The 23,036-nt window shown below is 40.3% G+C and overlaps 1 protein-coding gene across 1 annotated transcript in view; it reads right to left on the bottom strand.

Annotated features, from left to right (window-relative positions):
• Positions 1 to 21,950, bottom strand: part of TNFSF8 (TNF superfamily member 8) — an 80,727-nt gene extending 58,777 nt beyond the window's left edge. The window contains exon 1 of the mRNA XM_088466414.1: positions 21,816 to 21,950. Coding sequence (XP_088322540.1) covers positions 21,816 to 21,950 — 135 coding nt within the window. The remainder of the gene's footprint in view (positions 1 to 21,815) is intronic.
• Between the last annotated feature and the right edge of the window lie 1,086 nt (positions 21,951 to 23,036).

Below are 23,036 nucleotides of genomic sequence, written 5' to 3'. Positions count from 1 at the left end.
TTGGGTTGAGGCATACCCAGCTGCCACTAATACTGCTGCATTTACTGCCAAGAAAATTGTTCAGGAGTTTGTATGCAGATACGGTATGCCTAAAATTATTGAGAGTGATAGGGGTACTCATTTCACATGTGATGTTTTCCAAAATATGTGTAAGCTGATGGGTATTAATAGTTGACTTCATACCCCTTACCGACCGCAAGCCAGTGCCAAGGTGGAGAGGATGAACAGGACTATTAAAAACAAATGAAGTAAAATCATGTCGGAAACTGGACTAGGTTGGCCAGAAGCACTACCACTTGTCCTTCATAGTACCAGGAAAACTCCTAGGCCTCCCCTTAATCTGTCCCCCTTTGAAATACTGTTTGGTAGACAACCTCATTTGAGTCCGCAGGAAGATTTGAAAGGTAACAACGAGGTAACTGTAAGGTATCTTATAACAATGAGTAGACAGTTAAAACCGCAACAGCAGAAACTGAAATTGTTGTCACATGATATGCCTGAAACAAACTGTCATGATGTTGAACCTGGAGAATTTGTTATGATCAGAAATTTCTTGTGTTCAGGTTGTCTGACAGATCGGTGGGAAGGTCCGTATCTGGTGTTGTTGACGAGTACAACCACATTGAAGGTGGCGGAGAGAAATACCTGGGTCCATTCCACTCACTGTAAGAAGGTCAACCAACCGGTGGAGATACAAGGCAGAGACAAGGCAGATAACGTGGACTTGTCGATCGCGAGCTTGTTCCGGGATGGTTAAAAGGTTGCAGTGAGATATCTGAGCTAAAGAAATTTGCAGGTCCTTGCTATGGCAATGGACTGGTCTGCTGTGTTCATTTTTATATTTTCTTCCAGAGTTTCCATCATCCTGGTTTGTTCGGGGATTTCTGGTTTCTGTGACGGGGAACCGATAGAGGAGATGGGAGCTAATGGTAGCATTGATGAAGTGGAGTTGAGAGGAGGAGTGCTATGCCAATCAGGAGAGTGTCTGACCAATCTTAGTACAGTAATTGTTAAGAGATCTGCTATTCTGGATACTCGGAGACAGTGTGAAGGTTTATTGTCTGAGGATTATTGTATGTGTGAGTTCTGTGGATCCGTAATTGATGAGAGATGCATCCAGCAGTGTCAACCAAAGTATAACCAGTATTGGGGTGGATATCCTTTAGAGGATTATCACACCATGATGGGCAAAGTTTTAAACCAAACCGATTGTTGGGTGTGCTCTCACGTGCACCAAGGACAGCATAATGTAGGATTAGTGCCATTCCCATTAAATGTCTCTGAGGTTTTAGAATCACAAAGAGAGCATGCACTTGATGGAAAATTTCTAAAATCAAAACCACCTCATTTTAAATTCCACCAGTACCAAGTAGATAAATCACTTTTATGTTTAAACATCACCAACTCCAATGAACCAAGAAGTTGGGAGGTGACTGGGAATAATCAGATGATGACCTTCTCACTAAGAGCTGCTCGTGAGCCTATGAATTATGAACTCTTACACACAATTAGGTCAGGTGGAAGACACTTCAGGTATAAATATACACTGAGTTCCACCAAAGAAATGATTGGTAGGGTACCAGAAGGGTATTGTGCCAAGATATTACAATGAGAAACTTGTATGAGTCAAACGGGAGAACCTGAAGTAGGATCACTTGTTAGGGAAATGTGTGGGTTACTGATGTTCACTATTCCTTATGTTCTACCCAATGATGTATATTTTATATGTGGAAGGAAAGCGTATAAGTGGCTCTCTCCGAGTTCCGAAGGTTTGTGTTATTTGGGAAGAGTAGTTCCAGAAGTTATGATCCTTACACAGGATGAAATGCTTGGTATTCATAAAAACACACCATCACCATATCTTCACACATAGTATGAACACAGAGACAAAAGAAATATGATACCTGGTGATGTGCATAAAGCCACACAGTTAATTAGTGAGACAACTGGCTTTCAAGTTTTGGTAGCATTGGATCCCACCAGGATCGCTCGGGGTACACTAAATTTTAGATATATCCAAGATCTTGCTAAATTAATAGATAATATCACCGAGATGTATGATGACACATTCAGGTATACAGGTAGGGAGTTGCAAGCTTACAAGAAAGAACTCGTGCAACATAGGCTAGAGTTAAATTATTTAACAGTTGTCACTGGAGGGTATTGCATAAATTTGGCCACCCAATTTGGTGTAAAATGTTACACTTACATTACAAATGATACCAGCGATCCGAAGGAGGTGATAGACCAGACGATGAATGAAATTCTGCAGCAGAAATGGGAATTTCAAAAGAACCATAATGCTTCAGTGGCTGAAGTAGAGGAGAAGGTAGAGGAATGGGTTTCTTGGTTGAACCCAGTGAAATGGTTCTCAGGTCTAGGAGAGTGGGTCAAGGAAATGATTGCGAGCATAGGTAAGCTCCTGATCCTCATAGTAATTGGCTTATGTGTCAGATGTGTTCCTACTGTGTTGAAATGTGGAAAATGTAAAGATAAGGTGAATCAAAGGAAAGAAATTATGATGGTGGTCAGTAGTAATAATATGAATACTGAGGTAAATGTAGGACTTTATTATAACCCTGAATTAGAAGGTACCATCATATGATGTATAAGATTTAGACATGCATAAAAATGTGTTATTAAAATGTTATTTTAAAATATCTTAAATAATGTAAGTCCCAATTCCCCCTCAAGACTTCCTTTATAGGATTGGTGCATCCCCACATCTTTCCTATGATCTCCCAAGATCCACGATGTGCATATAAGGGTAGTTATATGTCCCCTCCTAGAGACACATTATTTATGGATTAAGAACCACCTTGTTCCATCCCATAAATTAACATTAAATAATATGTCATAATGTAAGCCTAAATTAATTTTAAAATCAGAGTATGATAGCATGTTGTTTGCTATCAAAGGGTGGACTGTCGAAGCCGGATAATTGGCTGAGACAGGATCGGTTTAAAATGAAATCTGCACAATGCCATTTTGTGAATGGCAATGAGATGCCATTTTGCGACTGGCCGCCCAGCGCCATGTTAGTGAATCTCGCCCATTATAAGTACATACGGCGATGCTATTATTTAGCGTTGTGCGATTCCCACGCAATAGAAGGAAGTTGATAGTCCTCACCATATAAATACAGACAGTCACTAAAACATATAAAATGATTAACCCTGCAAAACACGTACCATGGTGTACTCCACAAACACGTAGTCGCACAACTCTAACTAGCGTATTTTCCCAAAATCCCAATACGTACACACTGTACACTTGCATAAAAGGTTCCCTAGCATTAATGTGTAATAGTCATGGTTTATTCTGTATTATTAATGCTGTGAAATAAATGTAATTTGATATCTAAGGTTTAGTACATGGTAAGCAGACCGTGTTTGGTGTTGTACTGATCCACTGTGTCTTTGCAGATTTCCAGTACCATCAGTGAGAAGATCACAACATGTGTCTGCAAACTATGGACTATAGAGAGTTAAACATTAAAATGTACTTTGTTATGTAGCCAGCTTAGATTTATTATGCAGCAGGAAAAAGAACACAAAGGGCTGTTGGAGGCAGGCTTGTGTACATTTGAATTGACCTATGAACTATACTGTAACAGAAGGACCAGGAAGAAGAACCAATGGAATCATACCAAACTGTTCTATTGTATTGCCTATCTCTGCTAGTGTATATATGTGGTCTCTCTAAACTTGGATGTCAGTCTTCTTGCCTTGCTGTTGACAGAGGTTTCTATATTGATGCCGGTATCTGGGTCCAGAGCGCGTGCGTATGTAACAACTGTACCTTGGGTCTGTATGATTTATTTGTGCTAATTGTATTTAGATCACAGGATGTAACCATCTGTTTTTTTATATTGAATAATAACTTTTTGTGCTTTGGAACCACACTCAGGCCTTCATTCAGAGGCGGCTGTACGGTCTACGACCGCACAGCCGCCTCGATGTTTGTCAAGTGCGCATGCGCACGAGGGAGCTGGCTCCTTTGTGCGCATGCGTGAGACCCACTACGACCGACGGCGCCGGTCGTAGCGGGTCTCTTTCCAAAGGGGGCAAGCTGTCGATGTTGATTGACAGCTCACCCCATTTGGAAGGCGTGGCGGGGGGGTGGCAGCCCAAACGGAGGCGTTCCCATGGGAACGCCTGCTTTTTGGGGATGCCCCACTGACATCACTAGTGATGTCAGTGGAGAGCTTCCGGCTCAGACAGAGCCAGAAGCTCTCCGGGGCTTACGACAAGTGAGACCCTACCCTAGAGTCTCGTCGTAAGCCCCGATGGTCACGATGGTCTCTGACCATCGCGACCATCACCCTAGCAGTCATTAGAGCTGTGGGTGTAAACCCACAGCCTAACGACCGAAACAGAGACGGGCTGTCAGGATGCAAGCGGCCGCCCAGTTTCTGAGCGACCACTTGAATCCTCCGATCGCCTCTGAATGAGGCCCTCAGTCTGAAAGCATTTATTTCTTGTGCGACTCATTACGCTAAATAGCGACAATTTTAGAAGGTATGGGTAGGTAGGAATTGATAGGTATGAATCCATAAGACTGTTGTCACATATGAATTGCTTCCAACAGATCCTACAGTAAACTTTGCAAAAGTGAGTCAGATGCTATATTGACTGAAGCGATGAATGAGAAAATTATCATACAAGATTCAGAGCCGGCTCTCTCTGGCAATTATTCGATTGTCCCTATATATTATACTGTACCCAAGATACATAAAAGGTTGTAGTGGATCCCCCAGGTCACCCCATTATCTTGGTGTGGGATTAATTATACCAGCCCATATCTGTATATCTAGACGCTTTGTTAACTTCTTGCATTCAATATTTGGCTTCATACTTAAAGGACACCACTGCATTGCTAATTAAAGAGTTGGGTGCCTTACCACACAATACAATTATGTGTAGTGCAGACGTGACTAGTTTATACACCTGCATCCCCACAATGAAGGTATAGAAGCTATTAGAATACTGATTAAGTATAATCCTTATTATACATGACCATCAGTACAATTCTTGTCTGAAAGACCTCATTCACAGACATATTGTGTTGGCTGTACTGCAGATATATTGGTGCATCTACTCTGTGTCAGATGCCTGACCTACAGTTCCAGACAGATGTATCTTATGAAGGCGGCGATGGTTGTTTAGTGTGTATGAACAACCATTATCTACATATATACAGTATCTTTCAGGTGTGTAAAGCTGGGTACACACCGGTCGATATATTGGCCGATCAATTGATCAGCCAATATATCCTGCCCCCGTCGGCCTGTGTGTACAGACGATATATATCTGTGAACAACGTGTGCTGCACAGCCAATGAACAGATATGTCTGCAGACATATCTGTCCATTGGCAAGCGTGTACGGGCGATCGGCAGAGAGGATAGGGGGAGCCGCGAGCGGGAACTACTTCCCCGAGTCCGGCACAGCTCCCCATCCACAGCAGCCCAGCACACACTGCTGTGTGCTGGGCTGCACTAGGAGACCATCCGAGGCTGCTAAAGCAGCAGCCCGAGCAGTCTCCTATGCCAAAGGGGGAGCGATCACGCTGATTGCACCCCCCCATTGGCTGTGCACCGGGCTGAGGGGCACATAGCGCCTCTCTCCCCAGCACCGCAAATTGTTTTTGTTTTTTTTTTAGAAAGGGGCGTGGCTATGCCTTCCGTTATTAGGTCATGCCCCCTACCCGGCCGCCGGGACTCGCTGCAGCAGCAGATGATGGTCATTGATATATCTGTCAGGTGTGTACCCACCTTTAGAGCACATAGAAATACCTTATTAAGAAATTAAAGATTTTACCCTTTACAATTGTGATGAGATTTACCTTATTCGTAGTTTTTAAGAGAAATAAGGATCACCTCTGATCCCCAACAATCGGGAGTAGCAATGCAAGAGATCTTAGAAAAAAATGTTTTTCAGCTATGAATTTTGTATATATTTCACCATGGTATTAATGTTGTTACATATTAATGTTGTTACATATTTTGAACTGTCATTAGTTATCTAAATTTCTAAGTAAATGAATCTTGTTGTCCATTAAATGGATTTTTTGAGGGATTTCTTGCATTTTAAAATTTTGAGGAGAAACTTGATTGGCGATCATTTACTGTTTGTATGTGTAATGAACAGATATTGGTTAGGGTTACCTGTTGTTGTCCCCCAAAGGTTCATCCTTTGCCCCTTCTCTTCTCCGTTGCCATCTCCTCCCATGAAAACCTCATAAGCTCCTTCAGTCTCCAATACTACTTTCATGCTCACACTCAAATATACATTTCCTCTCCAAACCTCTATAGTAGAGTTCATGACCAAACCTCAAAACTCATTGTTTTACCCCATTCCAGGGTCCCCTCATCTCCTCCCTTCTCTTTCTATTGAAAACATTTCCCTCTCTGTTGTTCCTTATAGTCAGTGCCTGGGTGTATCCTTGACTCCTCCCTCTCCTTCACCCCTCACAAATAAAATATCTCTCACTCTAGGCATTTCCACTTTTCTCACTTTTTCACCTTTCTCATTTTCCCTTTTCTCACCAAGGGCTCTATTTATTATCTTTATTTTTACTAAAATAAAGTGAAAAAGGGTTTTTCACAACCTTTTCACGTTATTTTAGTTTCACCTAAAGTTACTAAAGGGCAATTGGAATAGAATTCTACTCCAACCCCTAATTATAACTTATTTTTAGTAATCAGATCGCATTTCCCATCATTATAATGGGAAATGCGATCTGCCTGGTAGTTACTAAAAATAAATAGTGAAAAAAATACCGGGGGAAGCCCTGTGATAATAACGCCTGGAGGTGGCGTTATCCAGAGTCTCCCCTAGTTACCGGACACCTGCTCTGCTCTAACAAGCAGAGCAGAGCCTGGAGCCAGCCCCAGTGATCAGTTGTGTGGTCTAAACAGACCACACGCTGATCACTGCTAAATAAAAAAAATAAATTAGTAAAAATATATTTTTTTTAATGAGTCCAGGGACCGGAGTTCGGGGCTCCGGTGTGTGCTTCCTCCGGTCAGCTGGTCTTCCATCCTGCACTGGGACACGGTCATTAGGTGACCGGGTCCCAGTGTAGGATGGGATGTCAGCTGACCAGAGCCATGGAGGACATCACCAGAGCCACGATCACTGCAGGTAAGTGCAATTAAGGGAGGGGGGGTTGGTGGGGGGGTTGTGATCATGGGGGGGGCTTAGCAATGGGGGCGGGGCTTAGCAGTGATCAGTCAGCACATGCATGGGCACTTGTCACAGTATTTTTTGCAAAAATACCGTGATAAGTTTGCGGAGGGGATTCGCAGGGACAAAGCTTTATCACAAGCTCTGTACCTGCAATGGATTTTTAGTAAATCCCTGTAAAATTGCCTGAATTCACAATGCGAATTCAGTCGGTAATATCACACTACAATCTGCATTCCCAATGCAGATTGTAGTAAATAGACCCCCAAGACTCTCACCCATGCACTCACCTTCTCTAGTCTCCATGCTTAAATCTCCTTCTCTTTGTCCTCCTCTAAACTCACCTTTCTCCATTCCAATTTATATTGAAAGTGCTGCTCATCTCATTGCCTCTTTACCATTCATTGTTGTCCTCCCTGCAATCTGCTTTACTGGCACCCTATCCTCCTCAGAATCTAGTTCAAACTCCTCAACCTCACAAATAAAGCCCTAATTCACTCCTCCCTCTTATATATCTCCAACTTAATTTTTGTCCATGTCCTATTTATGATGTGCCAATAGAGCAGGGTGAAAATGCAATAAGTTAACCAAGTACTTCTGCTGTCGTGGGCTTGAGGTAGGTGTGTGAACATTTACAGTAAGAGTCACAACCCACAGGTGAAGACTATCCTCAAAACTAGACCCTCGTGTTTTGGTTATAGTTCTAATTCGTCATCAGGTTTTGGTTTTGCTAAAACCTCCCTTGCATGTTTTGGTTTTGGATCTGTATTTTTTTTAAATGATAAAAACAGCTAAAAATCACATTATTTGGGCCTGTTTTCATTCCTACAGTATTATTAGCCTTAATAAAATTAATTTCCAGTCATTTTCAGTCAATTTTGACCACCTCACATCTCACAATATTGTTTTCATCCAGGTTAGACCAAAAGGTTGTACCTAGTTAAGGTAAGGAACAGCAGTGGACGGCACAAACACATGGCAGTTCAGCTTCCAACATGGCACATCTAGGATACAGAGTGGCATTGCAGTGGCAGTCAAGACTCTATATTAGAAACCAAGAATGTTTTCATTAATCAAGAACTAGATCAGGCCAGAGGGAGATGGAGTATGTGTGCAGTTGAATGCAGGGAAAGGAAGGAAACATTGATTCATTTGTAAATTTAATTATATTTTTGGATTTCAAAGCAAATTTATGAGGGAGGAGGGGAGAGGTTTACAGAGAAATGTTTTTCATTCACATCAGTCCTTGCCCCAGTGGAGCTTACAAAAATCTATGTTCCCTATCACATGCACACACACACACATATACACTAGCATTAATTTTTGTAGGGAGCCAATTATTAACCTACCATTTTTGGAGTGTGGGAGGAAAATATAGTACCCATAGGAAACCCACGCATGCACGGGGAGAATATACAATCTCCACACATGATTGATAATTAAACCATAAAAAGCAAATGAGAGAAGTGGAAAGCATTGCTAAAAAACAAACAACCAAAATTACAATTAAGTTGATTCCTCAGGATTTAAGCCCTAGTCAAATTGAATAATGAAATGACTTGATGCAGTGGCTTTGCTACAATATACAAAAGCCACATATTGTGGCATCTATCTTGTGTAAATAGACACCTTCTACCAGCTTCTGTGATCTGCTACTGTGTCCGGAGATGCAACATAAGATCACTTGCGTGACTATTGGATATCTGGCTTAGGCAGCACTGTGACTGTCATCGTAGACACCAATCTACAGATGTGCAGTACAGATCCTGTGCATGCGGAATTCGCTAAACATTGGAGTTGTACGTAAACCATCAGGTTTGCACACAACTCTGAATTGGGTCCTTAGTTTGCTATTACCTACTTAGTGGCTGATTAGAGTTGTGCGCTATGCCAGTGTTTTTGCAGTTGAGCAATTATCGGCCATTTGAATCATACAACGTATGCGTTTAAGTCCATTGCTGTAGTCACATGCAACAACTTTTTATTTGCAGAGTAATTGACAGTTAAGGGCTTTTGAGGGAGATAACAAGGTGTGCCACCAAAAACGCAGACATGTCACAAACAGTTTAAGGGCATGTTGGCAAGGCCGGCTCGAGGCATGTTCGACCAGTGCAGTCGAACAGGGGCAAGTTCAGTGGGACAGTCTCGTTTTTCAGGCACTGCCCTGCTGTTTCACCTGCGGGACGAAGTGTCCCGCGGGTGGTTGGTCACTTCCACCGCCGCAGCTGTGCAGCGTTGCTGGTCCCAGAGAAGAAGAATGGATGCCACGCACATGCACGCGGCATCCATTCAGTGCAGGGACAGAGCTGGGGGCTCAGTTATAATTAAGATTAGTACTATCATAAATGAGGTTATACTGTATTTTGTTACTAAAAATCATATATGAGATTTTAGAATCAAAAAGGTCAAAATATTCATTTTTTGATACAACCGTCCTGCATAAGGTGTTAATATATAAATTGAATATTTTTTTTTCATCTAGCATTGGTATCTATATGTATTCTTCTATAGAATTTTGTTTTTTTGTCTTTCAATATTCCAGAGATGAGTGAAACTCCTGTGGTTCAGTCTGCTGGACAGTTTTCTATAAAAATGATAATACACTGCATACTATAAATGATATAGCTATTCTGTGACCATATAAATACATACAATAAATAAAAAAAATGCAGCTAATTTCTAAAATAAGTTCTAACTTTCAGTAGGGATTGCACTATTTCCTATTATATTGCACAAGTTTTGCAACTGGGCACTTAAGCAATGAGGAACTCACTTTTTTTTACAATAGTTTATGTATATTAATATCTTTTTACTTTAGTTTGGCCAGCTTCCATGGCACCGAAAGTAACTGTTATTGCAGTTACTAGTACATCCAGATTGTATTGATTTATTAATAATACAATAGGAGAGACCTATTGGAGTCTTTTGATGCCTTTTAGGGGTTTCCCCTGGATACAGAAAAAAAAAAAAAAAATAAACAATACAAGTCAAATGTATATCACTGTCTCTGTGCCTATAATATCCTAGCACATTAAACAAAATTGATTATTTTAATGTATTATATGTACACAAATCTGTTATGTATATTAAATACCTAGACATTTCAGTGTACTTTTCTGGTACTCCAGCCATTCAGCTCCCAACTGTCAACTGTTAGAAAAATGACAGTTGGGAGCTGATTGGCTGGAGCACCATTTATCATACATAGTGAAATGTATCTCTCGTTTTGGTGATCAAACTCGTTAGTAAATGGGGGCCTTAATTTGATATGTTTTGCTAATTATCTCAATAAGAAATGTATGGCCCTGGGGTGCCAAGAAAAAATACTTAGGGGCATATTCTTGCTGCATTATAATTGTTTGTCCCTGCCCGAGCTGTACTAGGTAAAGGACTACTGCTCCCAGCATATTCTTGCTGCATGATACTTGTAAAGGACTACTGCTTTGAACAATTAACTTAGATGTAATGTTAAATTAAGTAGTATATCACTGCATAGTATCTGTAGTTGTTGGTTTAGAATATAGTTTTATGTTTGTGTTTTCTTAGTTCAATGCAAGGTCTATAGACCCAGATGCTAGCTTAATGGTATGTTCTGTTTGTTTGTTTAAGGTAATTTATTGCTTGCAATAATAGTGGGAGTGTTTTGGGGGTAGTTAGAAATTAGTGGTTTCACATGCTAGGTCTCCTATGTAAGGTTCATTAGAAGGCTGGACTAAGCCTTGGCTGGGTGCCCTATCTTTAGAAGTGTCCTATTTTAAAAGTGTCAACTTCTTTTTAAATCGATTAATTGGCGTTATATCAGCGTTAAACAGCAGTGAAACAGAAGGAAACCCACCAAACTGCAAACAACAACCTAATTAATTGGACAAAGTGGAATGAGCAATTGTGAGTTCACAGTCTCCATACTACTAGCTCCTGTGGACACATAACCAGGTCTTTCATTATTGAACTCCCTGTCTGGTGGCTGCATAAACCTGGTGCCTCCCTTGCTACTATTGCTGCTGGCTCTGTGCTTTACATATAATCCTAATGTATACTTATCTGTGTTATGTCAGTTTTCCTCTATAATAATGTACTTTTACCTTAGCTCTTTTTCTAAGTCTTATATCTAGCTCCTACCACTGTATATTTTACTATTTAATTTCTGCTCCCACCAAATCTCCACTTTTTTTATACTCAATAATAAACTTTTGCAGTACAGACTCTTTTCCCACACTGCACTATTACTTGCGTTTCTGGAAATCGGCTCTCTCCTCCTCTGTCTTCATTCCTACTTTTAACTTTTCTTCCCCTATTTACATCATCCTTACTATTACCATGTTTTCTTCAAATCCCACCTTCACTCAGTGTCTACCTAATCTTTTGTTCTGCCCCTTGCTTCCATCTTTATCCTTTCCCCCTTGTCTCTTCCATTTCCTCTTCCCCTTATCTCCTCTCCTCTGTTTACCTTCCTCCCCATCTTCTTCCATTACTCCACTTTCATTCTCTTATACTCCACAGGGGTCCTACAACCTCACTGCTAATCCCTCCTCCCACTCCCCTCTCCATGCCACTGTACCCCACATCCATCCACACATCATTAATTTCCCTTCCTGCCCACCTTCTACTGGCTCCCCTTCTAGCACTGGAGTCCGCACCATCGCTACACTCTATTCAGCTCGGTCCCCCAAATTAATCTCACCCCCATGCTATAGCAACCCTGATAATCTCATTCAAATCTCTCCAACAAACTCTGTCCCTCTATCCTGTGCCCTCTGGAATGCCAGGTCAGTCTGCAATAAACTGGTCCCAACCCATGACCTTTTCATCTCCAACACCCTGAATCTCCTAGCCATTACTGAAACCTGGATTTCACCCTCTGACACCGCTTCTCCTGCAGCTCTCTCCTCTGGGGGCCTCACCTTTTCCCACACCCCATGACCTGGGGGTCGCCATGGTGGTGGTGTTGGGGTCCTTCTATCCCCTGGTTACTCATACCAACCCATTCCCTCTGAACCATCCCTCACATTCTCTTCATTTGAAGTCCATGCTATACGCCTCTTCCACCCAGTACACCTCCAAGTAGCTGTCATTTACCGTCCCCCTGGCCCTCCCTCCAAGTTCCTTGACAACTTTGCTTCCTGGCTCCCTCACTTTCTCTCTTCAGACCTTCCCTCCATTATCCTAGGTGACTTCAATATTCCAATTGATATCCCCACAGAATCCTCTGCCTCCAAACTCCTCTCCCTCACATCGTCACTTGGTCTCTCCCAATGGACCTCCTCAGCCTCCCATGTGAGTGGCCATGTGCTTGATCTGGTATTCACACACCGTTGTGATATTTCTGACCACCTCAATTCCCCATTCCCTCTTTCTGACCATCACCTTCTCTCTTTTAACCTGTCCCTCTCTCCTTCCCCTCCTCTACCTCCAAAAGCCTCCATTACTAAGCGTAACATTGACACTATCGACACAGGTTCCTTTTCTTCCCTGCTTGACTCACTTCTCTCCCCTATCCTCTCTCTCTCCTGCCCTGAACAAGCCGCCTCCCTATACAATGCCTCCCTTACTTCTGCTCTGGACTCTGTTGCCCCAGCGATCACTATTCACACTCGCAGATCTACTCCTCAACCCTGGCATTCCAAATGCACCAGATACCTGCAAAAGTGTTCTCGAACTGCCGAGCGACAGTGGAGAAGATCACGCTCTAAGGCAGATTTTCTCCATTTCAAATTTATGCTCTCATCCTATAGTGCTGCGCTCTCCCTCTCTAAACAGTCATACTTTAAGAACCTCATCTCCTCTCAGTCCTCTAATCCCCAGCGTCTCTTCACTACTTTCAAATCCCTCCTTCGCCCACCCCCTCCTCGTCTCCCCTCCTTGCTCACTACCCTTGACTTTGCTACCTACTTTACATCTAAAATTGATTCCATACGTCAGGACATCATATCCAATCAGTCCCCCAGCTCTCCACCTCCTCCTTTCCCTAGTCACCCCTCCCCATCAACTTTACCAACTCTAACATCCTTCTCCCCTGTATCTGGAGAGGAAGTCATGGCCCTCATCCGGTCCTCCCCCCCTTCCACCTCCCCCCTTGATCCCATCCCCTCCCGCCTCCTCCGCTTCCTCTCTCTCTCAGCCTGCTCCCATCTTGCCCACCTCATTAACCTCTCCCTCTCATCAGGCACTGTTCCTTCTGCATTCAAAAATGCCCTTGTCTCCCCCATTCTTAAAAAACCTACCCTTGATCCTAACCTTCTTTCTAACTACCGTCCCATCTCTCTCCTCCCCTTTGCCTCCAAACTCCTTGAGCGGATTGTCTACAACCGCCTTACCACTTTTCTTTCCTCCCACTCCCTCCTTGACCCTTTTCAGTCTGGCTTCCGTTCTCTCCACTCCACTGAAACTGCCCTCACAAAAGTCAGCAATGACCTCCTTGCTGCCAAATCCCAAGGCCACTACTCTCTTCTCATTCTCCTTGATCTCTCTGCTGCTTTTGACACTGTGGACCACCCTCTCCTGCTGAATATCCTTCACTCCCTTGGTCTACGTGAAACTGCCCTCTCCTGGCTGTCATCCTACCTCTCTGACCGATCTTTTTCAGTTTACTCTCATGACTCCTCTTCCCCTCCACAGCCTCTTACAGTAGGTGTTCCCCAAGGTTCTATTCTTGGTCCTCTCCTATTCTCCCTCTATACTTCCTCTCTAGGTGAACTCATCAGCTCTTTTGACCTCCATTATCATCTCTATGCTGATGATACTCAAATCTACATTTCCTCCCCTGATCTCTCCCCCTCTCTTCTGACTCGTATCTCCAACTGTCTCTCTGCTGTCTCTTCCTGGATGTCCCAGCGATTTCTTAAACTTAATATGTCTAAGACAGAGCTAATCATCTTCCCACCCTCCCACATCACCTCACTTCCCACTATTTCTTTATCAATTGATGGAATAACTATCTCATCTAGTCCCAAGGTGCGCTGTCTTGGAGTTATCCTGGACTCATCACTCTCCTTCAAACCACATATCCAGAACCTTTCACAGTCCTGTCGTTTCCATCTCAAAAATATTTCTAAGATCAGACCCTATCTCACCCAGGATGCTACTAAAACCCTCATACACTCACTGGTCATCTCCAGATTGGACTATTGTAACCTCCTCCTATCTGGCCTCCCCAAATCCCATCTCTCTCCTCTCCAGTCTGTCCTCAATGCTGCTGCACGGCTTATCTTCCTCTCCAAACATTCTGTATCTGCCTCCCCTCTCCTACAAGCCCTACACTGGCTCCCCTTCCCTTTCAGAGTCCAATTTAAGGTTCTCACGCTCGCTCACAAAGCCCTCACCCAATCTTCTCCCATATACATCTCTGATCTCATCTCCCTTCACGCTCCTCTCCGCCCTCTTCGCTCAACTAATGCACGCCGCCTTTCATGCCAGCTGATTACTTCCTCCCACTCCCGCCTCCAAGATTTTGCCCGCACTGCTCCCCACCTCTGGAACTCTCTCCCACTCCGCATCAGACTCTCCACCTGTTTGCAATCCTTCAAACGGGCTCTCAAGACCCACTACTTCATCAAAGCCTTCCAGCTATCATTCTAACTCCTTGCTACATGCTCATTCATCCCCATCTACCCCATCTGTGTCAACCCAGTTTGTCTTCCCCCACCTTTTTAGAATGTAAGCTCTCACAAGCAGGGCCATCTACCCTCTTGTGCTTCTCCTTACTATAGTGTCATTTACTTCTTACTCACCACTAGGGCACCTAACACTTGGTTGCTTATGCTCTGTTGCTTATCTGGGTGATATGGTCACTAATGTAGCAATGTATATTATCCATGTCCTGTATTGTATTGTTCTGTAAGTCACTTGTATACAATTTGTTTTTGTACTTTGTAAGGCGCTGCGGAACACTTGTGGCGCCATATAAATAAATGCTAATAATAATAATAATAATAATAATATGTATCAAAGCTTGGTGTGAGATAAAATTGTGAAATATATATCACCAACCAATCAGCTCCAAACTATCATTTCTTAAACACAGCCTGCAAAATGTAAGTTAGAAGCTGATTGGTTGGTGATATATATATCACAATTTTCTCTCGCATCAAGCTTTGATACATATGCCCCTTAGACTCTAGGGCGCTGTGATTCAAGAAAGTTTGGGATATATTTGTATTGAAGACACATTGGGTCCGAATCAGAGGTGGACACTAATGCTGCAACTGTGACATTTTACGCAATGCGGCTATGTCTTTATGCTAATGCAGCATCCTATGTAAATCATACAGTGAGGCCCACTGGCTCTGGCGCTAATCAGCTGCTTTAATTGCACCATCAATGGCACATCGGTGATGCTATCGAACATTACACCAGTTCTGTGGAGGTGAAAATTGCCCATCTGAACATGGCCACCAAAATTAGTGCAACTGCATTAATAGTCGCATTTACTGACCAAGACATGTCCGAGACTGGCCAAAGTTCTGCCCAGCATACACCAACGGGAGGTCCGACCGCGACCCTAACCCCCCTAAAACCTGGCAAGGATCCAACTGGACCACCTCTCGTTGGTTTCATCCCAATCAGTGCAGGGGTGTCCAAATGAATAACAAGACAGACAGTTAAGCACACAATTAATATGGAGTTTTTGCACAGGCAAAAGAAAAAAGAACATTCCCTTTTGGGGCACTCTTAGTATGTAAAAATATGATGTATTGACAGTAATAAAACATAACATTTAATGATTACCTACTCTAAAAATATATATATATGTATTTGGCGTGATCTACAGTATAATCATATTATCACAGGGGTGCCAATGAAAAATATACAGAATAATGGTTTAACAATTAAACCACAAAGTAGGCGAAGATCTAAAAAGGAGGGTATTGCCCTTGAAAAAAAAGGGTACTTCCTATCTATTCTGGTAGTGCTAATTATAGCTCTATGATGTGATGATCACTAATGACTGAGATCAAAGAAAAAAGTATATATGTGTTTAAACACTGCGTTTGAAATATTGGACAGTATTCAGATAACAGGGCAAGGATGAATTGCACATAAACCTCGTAATAACGGTAATATTATCAAACTGGTACTGATGAATAAATATTGTTACACATGTCTTATGACTGCGGTAATAGAGTAACAAAATAAAATCTCAATGATAATGTTGCATATTTCTCTCATAACCGTATCAAGAAAACTTGTTAATCTAAATATGTACATCAATCTCAATAAACATAATTGAATTCAAACAGTGAAATAATATTCAATAATATTGCACAGAGAACCTCTTCTGATAAATGCAATATAAAATGTAGAAAATTCTTGAAATCAGAAAATCAATCATCAAAATAAGCAGGACTAAAAGAAAATTGATATAAAACACTGGATTTATATTAAGAATGAGTAATAGTAAGGCACACAAGATGTCTCCCACTTCTGCTGTTACATGCTGTGCTTGTTGCCAAATATTGAAGCAGTAATGAGAGAGTGGGGGACCGGTGCCTATAGAAAATGCAGTGTAGTGGTGGGTTGTTAAAGATCTAATTTGATGGGAGTTAGGTGACCCCTGATGCCAGTAAGCATTGCAGAGGTTAAATGCGCCCAGATCAGTCAAATCGCCACCAGAAAATAGGTGAAGTTAGTAACCGGAGCATAAATCTACCGTCTTGTTTAGGAACCAAAATGAAAATCAAGTTAGCTGCATCTCTTTTTATAAGTTTATACATACTTTACATTCTTTTCACCACAATAACACATACTTGTTAGGAACATGCATATATGGTTGTGTATACGTACGTATATATATATATATATATATATATATATATAATGAGTGTGTGTATGTATATATATATATATATATATATATATATGTGTGTTTTCTCCTCTTTGTAATTAGCACAATTTCACATATTTTTAGTAGGATATTGCATACTATTCTTATCCCTATATTTTAGTACTGATTGCCTGCATGCAGGGTACTATGGTCCTTAATATAGATTCTTTACTAATATGTTAATTTTGGATATTTCTAATATTATGCTGCACCAGAATCATAATAATAACTGTATTTGCATTTTGTTTGTCTCCGGATTGGACAATTATAGAGAAAATAGAGTAGCACTCACTTTATAGAAAATGCATCAGCTGGGATTGAGATGTCAATCAGTCAGCCTAGTTTTAGAACTTGGCTCTAATGAGCATTGTGCCATGATAGGCTAAACTATATGCCAATCATTCTGAAGATATCTCTTATTGGTTGGGGCCATCTTTTAAGCAGGACACTGTGGCCATGGTTATAATGTGCCTCGTTGTGAACAAGCCCTAATCGGCGAAACACGCGTCAACCCTTCATACCTTTCCACCCTGAACCCGATCAGCTGATTTGACATATGCTGCTTATATCACCGCTGACTTCTGCAGGATACATGAGCATTTTTGTATAGCACGCAAGGTGCATAACAGGCTGTATGTGGACATACTGATTACAGCTGTTAGCTGATTATTTCCGACAGGCAGCTAACGGGATTTAATCCCTCATACCTTCCTGTACTCGATCAGCTGACCTGATACAGGCTGCTCACATTATTGCTGATTACAGCAGGATACGTGAGCTTTCAATTGCAGCATACAGCGTGCATGACAGGCTGCACATAGCCCTTTCACAAACTGACAGGCAGCTAACGGGATTTTCATTCCGGTTTCTTAACAAGCAGGTAGATTTATGCACAGGTTACTAACTTCACCTATCTATTTCCAGGTGGTGATTTGACTGATCTGGGCGCATTTAACCTCTGCAATGCTTACTGGCATCAGGGGTCATCTAGCTCCCATCAAATTAGATCTTTAACAACCCACCACTACACTGCATTTTCTATAGGCAACGGTCCCCCACTCTCTCATTACTGCTTCAATATTTGGCAACAAGCACAGCATGTAACAGCAGAAGTGGGAGACATCTTGTGTGCCTTACTAGTACTCATTCTTAATATAAATCCTGTGTTTTATATCAATTTTCTTTTAGTCCTGCTTATTTTGATGATTGATTTTCTGATTTCAAGAATTTTCTACATTTTATATTGCATTTATCAGAAGAGGTTCTCTGTGCAATATTATTGAATATTATTTCACTGTTTGAATTCAATTATGTTTATTGAGATTGATGTACATATTTAGATTAACAGGTTTTCTGAATTGGTGATCTCCCCTATATAACCACAACCAAAGGGAGATGTTTAATATTGTAATTTAATTACCTATGTCACATCATTACAATCAAATTTTGGTTGGCTTGTTTCCTTATATTTGTTGCGGCAGTTACCAGAGGGAGACGCATTAAATTATTATCTAATTGCTGTTTAAATCCTATTTATATAACTTTTTTCTCTTTTGCTGCTAACAATTGCAACATTGGCACTAGATATTATCCCATTATTTATGCAACAAGGGATATGTGCAAGAGTATGGTATGTTGATCTATCTGTATCATTCTGGATAGAACTTTTTCCTGTTCATATTGCAACCTTTATTGATACGGTTATGAGAGAAATATGCAACATTATCATTGAGATTTTATTTTGTTACTCTATTAAAGCAATCATAAGACATGTGTAACAATATTTATTCATCAGTACCAGTTTGATAATATTACCGTTATTACGAGATTTATGTGCAATTCATCCTTTAGAGTAATTAATCATTAAATGTTACGTTTTATTACTGTCAATACATCATATTTTTACATACTAAGAGTGCCCCAAAAAGGGAATGTTCTTTTTTCTTTTTCTTTTGCCTGTGCAAAAACTCCATATTAATTATTAATATATTTTTTCCCGGGAGCACCGCCAACACCTTCATATTTTTCTTAGGAGCTACTCCAGTGATTCACTTTTATTGTTGGTTCATTAACATTACACCTAATTATTACATCTATCCTATTTTTTAAATAGATCCTGTGCATTAAGTCTTATCCAAGATTCCTTTTTCCCAACAATTTTACCCAAGTTAAGCAAACAAGCAAACCAATGAATCTTATATACAGTATAGGATAATGATATAAAATATTATTTATTAATTCTTATTAAAAATCACAGTTGAACAACAAAAAGTAGTCAAAGACAAAGCAAGAGTGCTAACAATTCATGTGTATATTCACACAGCTATATTACTGTAGTCAAATAGTGATGAATATATTAACCAGTGAACTCGATCAATACAGTATTATTCAGGACATCTCCCTTTGAAGAATTGAGCACAATTTATAAAATATAATTCAGCATATGATATGCATACAATATTATTATTCATTCGCACATATAATTTCCGTTCAGAATCTGATCACAATATTATCAATAATGTTTTTATCACTAACAATCACAGCAGGATCACAATAAATACAGTGAAAAGAAAGTTATGTTTCAAATTAATACCACTTCTCACAAAAAATTAGTCACTTACATAGTCATAAGTGGTTATCTCTATCACTTCATGAAACCAATTTGTATGTATTGCATCACACCTGTTAATGTCTACTTAGGTGCAAAATAACATAATTGCAATGATCACATTGATTGTGTGTGGCATCTAAACTGATGACAATTGTAATAAATACTGTATAGCAGAGAGTTTATTAGGTAGCTGAAGGTAAGTCTGGTATCATAGGGTTCCCCTTCCTCTGCTATCTGTCTGTGTGCAATAGCAGTGGATGGCAGATGAGAGGGCCTGAATGCAGATACTGATGTGAGGGATAGAGAATAGTAATATATTTGCTGTCCTGGGCTTAGACTGATTTGTGATCAAGCTGTAGGCACCGTGGGTGTTTATGATGTGATTTGCCGTTAATCCTATCTACCCCAGACTGTGGGAGAAATGTAGGCATCTCAAGAACATCCTGGGAGAGTAGGTAAGTATGATATTTGATAACTCTGAAAAAGTGCACACCATATATACAGTACAGTACTCTGTGATTTACCTTTCCTGTATATTATTGTTCTCACTCTATACTAGGGATGTGCAGGCTTGGATAGGTTTGAATTTGCATGCACAGTTCGGATTTTTCCCTCCAACAACGGGACTCAGAAAGAGGCAAAACGTCATCTTGCATGGACAAACTTGATCATACTCTTTCATTTTGCCTTTTTCTGAGTCCCGTTTTTTGGAGGGAAAAATCCAAACTCGGCGTGCAAATTCAAACCTATCCGAGCCTGAACATCCCTACTCTATACGTTGATAGCATTTCCAATTTTTATTCACTCCGTTATAGTTTTTCATTATTTTCTTACTTATTCCATTAGCCTTCAGAGGTTTTTCTTATACTGTATGTAGTGTAAAATGACATGCATGGTTTTAATATTGAGATACAATTTCACTTTCCACATCTCCATTATTTGAGAACTAATTTGCATTTGCAAAAAGGAAGTCTTGTGCTTTTGTACACAGCAGACTACTAAACAGCTCAATGAAAAAAATCAAATCTACTAAGAAAAAAGTATTTTTTTTAACCAACATAATCTATTTAAATACTTGTCCAGTTCCCTTAACTTTAAGTGTATTGCTATAAGAGATCACGTGCTATTATACTATTAACTTGAGCACCTTTTGACTAGTTTTTGAACATATACAAACAATGGCCGGTTTGGTTTCAGAAATAATTTAAATAATCAAAGAATTTAGTTTCATAGTGCCCCAATTATATATTTGTTCTTGGATTCACAATGTAATAATTAATTTTGACATTGATATACTAAACATAGCCAAACTATTAAACCATCTGAACTACAACTAATATCAACAAACCTTATGTTTTGGAAGAAAAACATTATTTTGCAATCATTGCAAAATTGTGATTTAAATATTCTTAACTTAATCTTCCAAAAGCTATGTTTCTTGTCACCTCCTCAACTTTAGATAGGTGCTTTGATTTTTATGTCTTTTAAGGTGGCTTTACTTTGTTCTAATTAGCAAAAAATAATGGTATCTTTAAAATTTTTGCACTATATAATAAACCAAAATAGGTTATTTCATAAGAAATATATTATTTTAGAGATGTGCAGTTCAGTTCTCCAGAAATCCAAATCCAACTGAATTTAGTGAATCCAGAAAGATCCGAGTCATGGTTCTGATCTCCTGAAGAGAGCCAGATCAATCAGAGTCTCGGTTCTGATCTTCCCGTGGTTTGAAATTCAGATTTTGAATCTGAATTTTGGCTTTTGGATTGCAAAAATTACATGACTTTAGCTGTTTTTAAAAACTGTTTATAATTTAAAATAAAAAAAAAACAGATCCCAAACCAAAATATGAAGAAGAATCCGGATCCAAAACCAAAATTAAAACACTGGGGTGTCAGCGCACATCTTTAATTATTTTAGTTTATCCTTTAGCTATGAAAGTCATCTCAATAGACTAAAATACACTTCAAGTGATGTAATACATAAGAATTTAAAATTAAATGTATACATTTTTCATATAAATTCATTAAAATAAAAAAAAGTCTAAAAAAAATCTTGTGGTCGTAAAATTAATGTCTACTAAAAACAAAAATAACATTTAATCTTTGCTATAAGTAGTAAGTTATTTGTATTATGCTTTACAAATACAAAGTTTACTACATAGTATTTATGCAAACTGATCTTAGCATTCTTACCGTTCGGTGGGTGATAAAAAGCACCAGTGTGGCAGCTGTACAAACTAGACAAAGCGCACAGGCAGTGCTGCTGATATAGCACAGTCGTTTTTTGATGGCACGCAGCTCACGGTCAGCAAGATCTTGTGGTTCCATCGTTTTCTGTCTCTGAAGGTTTTCTGTGTTGCAGGAACTGTTGTGCAACACGTACAGCTATTGTAGTCTCATCATATAAACTCCTACACTGTATGTTATCTACATAGATCATTTCTCTTCTAGGAAGAAATCAGAGCACCTTTTCCTTGCTTGGTTTTTCCCCAGTCATGCTCAAACGATCTATATGTAGAGTATAAAAAAAAATATTGTAGCTCTATAGAAATATCTTCTGACGGGTCCTATGAGTAAACTTACCACAAGGAGAAAGAGAATCATGATGACCAGAAAATAATAAACATACAAAGCAACCTTTATAAAAAATGTTTTATTTTACATATTTATTTAAATTATTAATTAGCCATATTGTGTTATCCTGGCTGTCTCAAACTTTTTTTTCTGTATATTGTTTGAGCTGTTATTTTACTGTCATTCATACATATGATTTCCAAATGTTTCATCTTTTTTTTTTTTTTTTAAATCTGTGTTTTTGATTATGTAGATTTCAGCTGACCAATTATATTAGCTGTGACCAGGGCCATCATCAGGGGGGTACAGCCTGTACTAATGTACTGGGCAGAGCCATAACTAGACATTTTGATGCCCTGTGCCAGAGAGAGCATTGGCGCCTCCCCCATTTTTAAATAGAGAACTAAGATACTGTAGAGCACCTGTACATGGGAAAAGTCCAGGGAAGAGATAGGGGAGGCCAGGAGATGCTGGGGATAGAAGAAGAGGAAGCTACAAGTGAGAATGATAATAAACAGGAAAATTGACAATCCCAAACAGTGCCCCCTGCGGTGCCCTGTGCCATGGCACTGGTCGCACTACTCTAGTTACGGCCCTGGTACTGGGCCTGGGCTCATAGTGGGGCCTGCAGCGATGAGAGGTGCTCTATGCACTGCCTCTGTTTACTGCTAGTAGCCACTAGGACCGAGCGGCTCTCCAAGGAGGCGCGGCCTTCTACATGTGCTTTTTTGCGCATGTGCAGAACCCGCCATGTTCTATGAGACCCATAGTTAGACTTAAGAAAGTAAGAGCGCTGAGCCCCCTCTCTCAGGTAGGCCCCCCTTTGAGGCTCCCCACCTG

Source organism: Taudactylus pleione, unplaced genomic scaffold, assembly GCF_031769625.1.
Source record: "Taudactylus pleione unplaced genomic scaffold, aTauple2 ptg000009l, whole genome shotgun sequence".
Lineage (NCBI taxonomy): Eukaryota > Metazoa > Chordata > Amphibia > Anura > Myobatrachidae > Taudactylus > Taudactylus pleione.
This window is presented reverse-complemented; position numbering and strand designations above follow the sequence as displayed.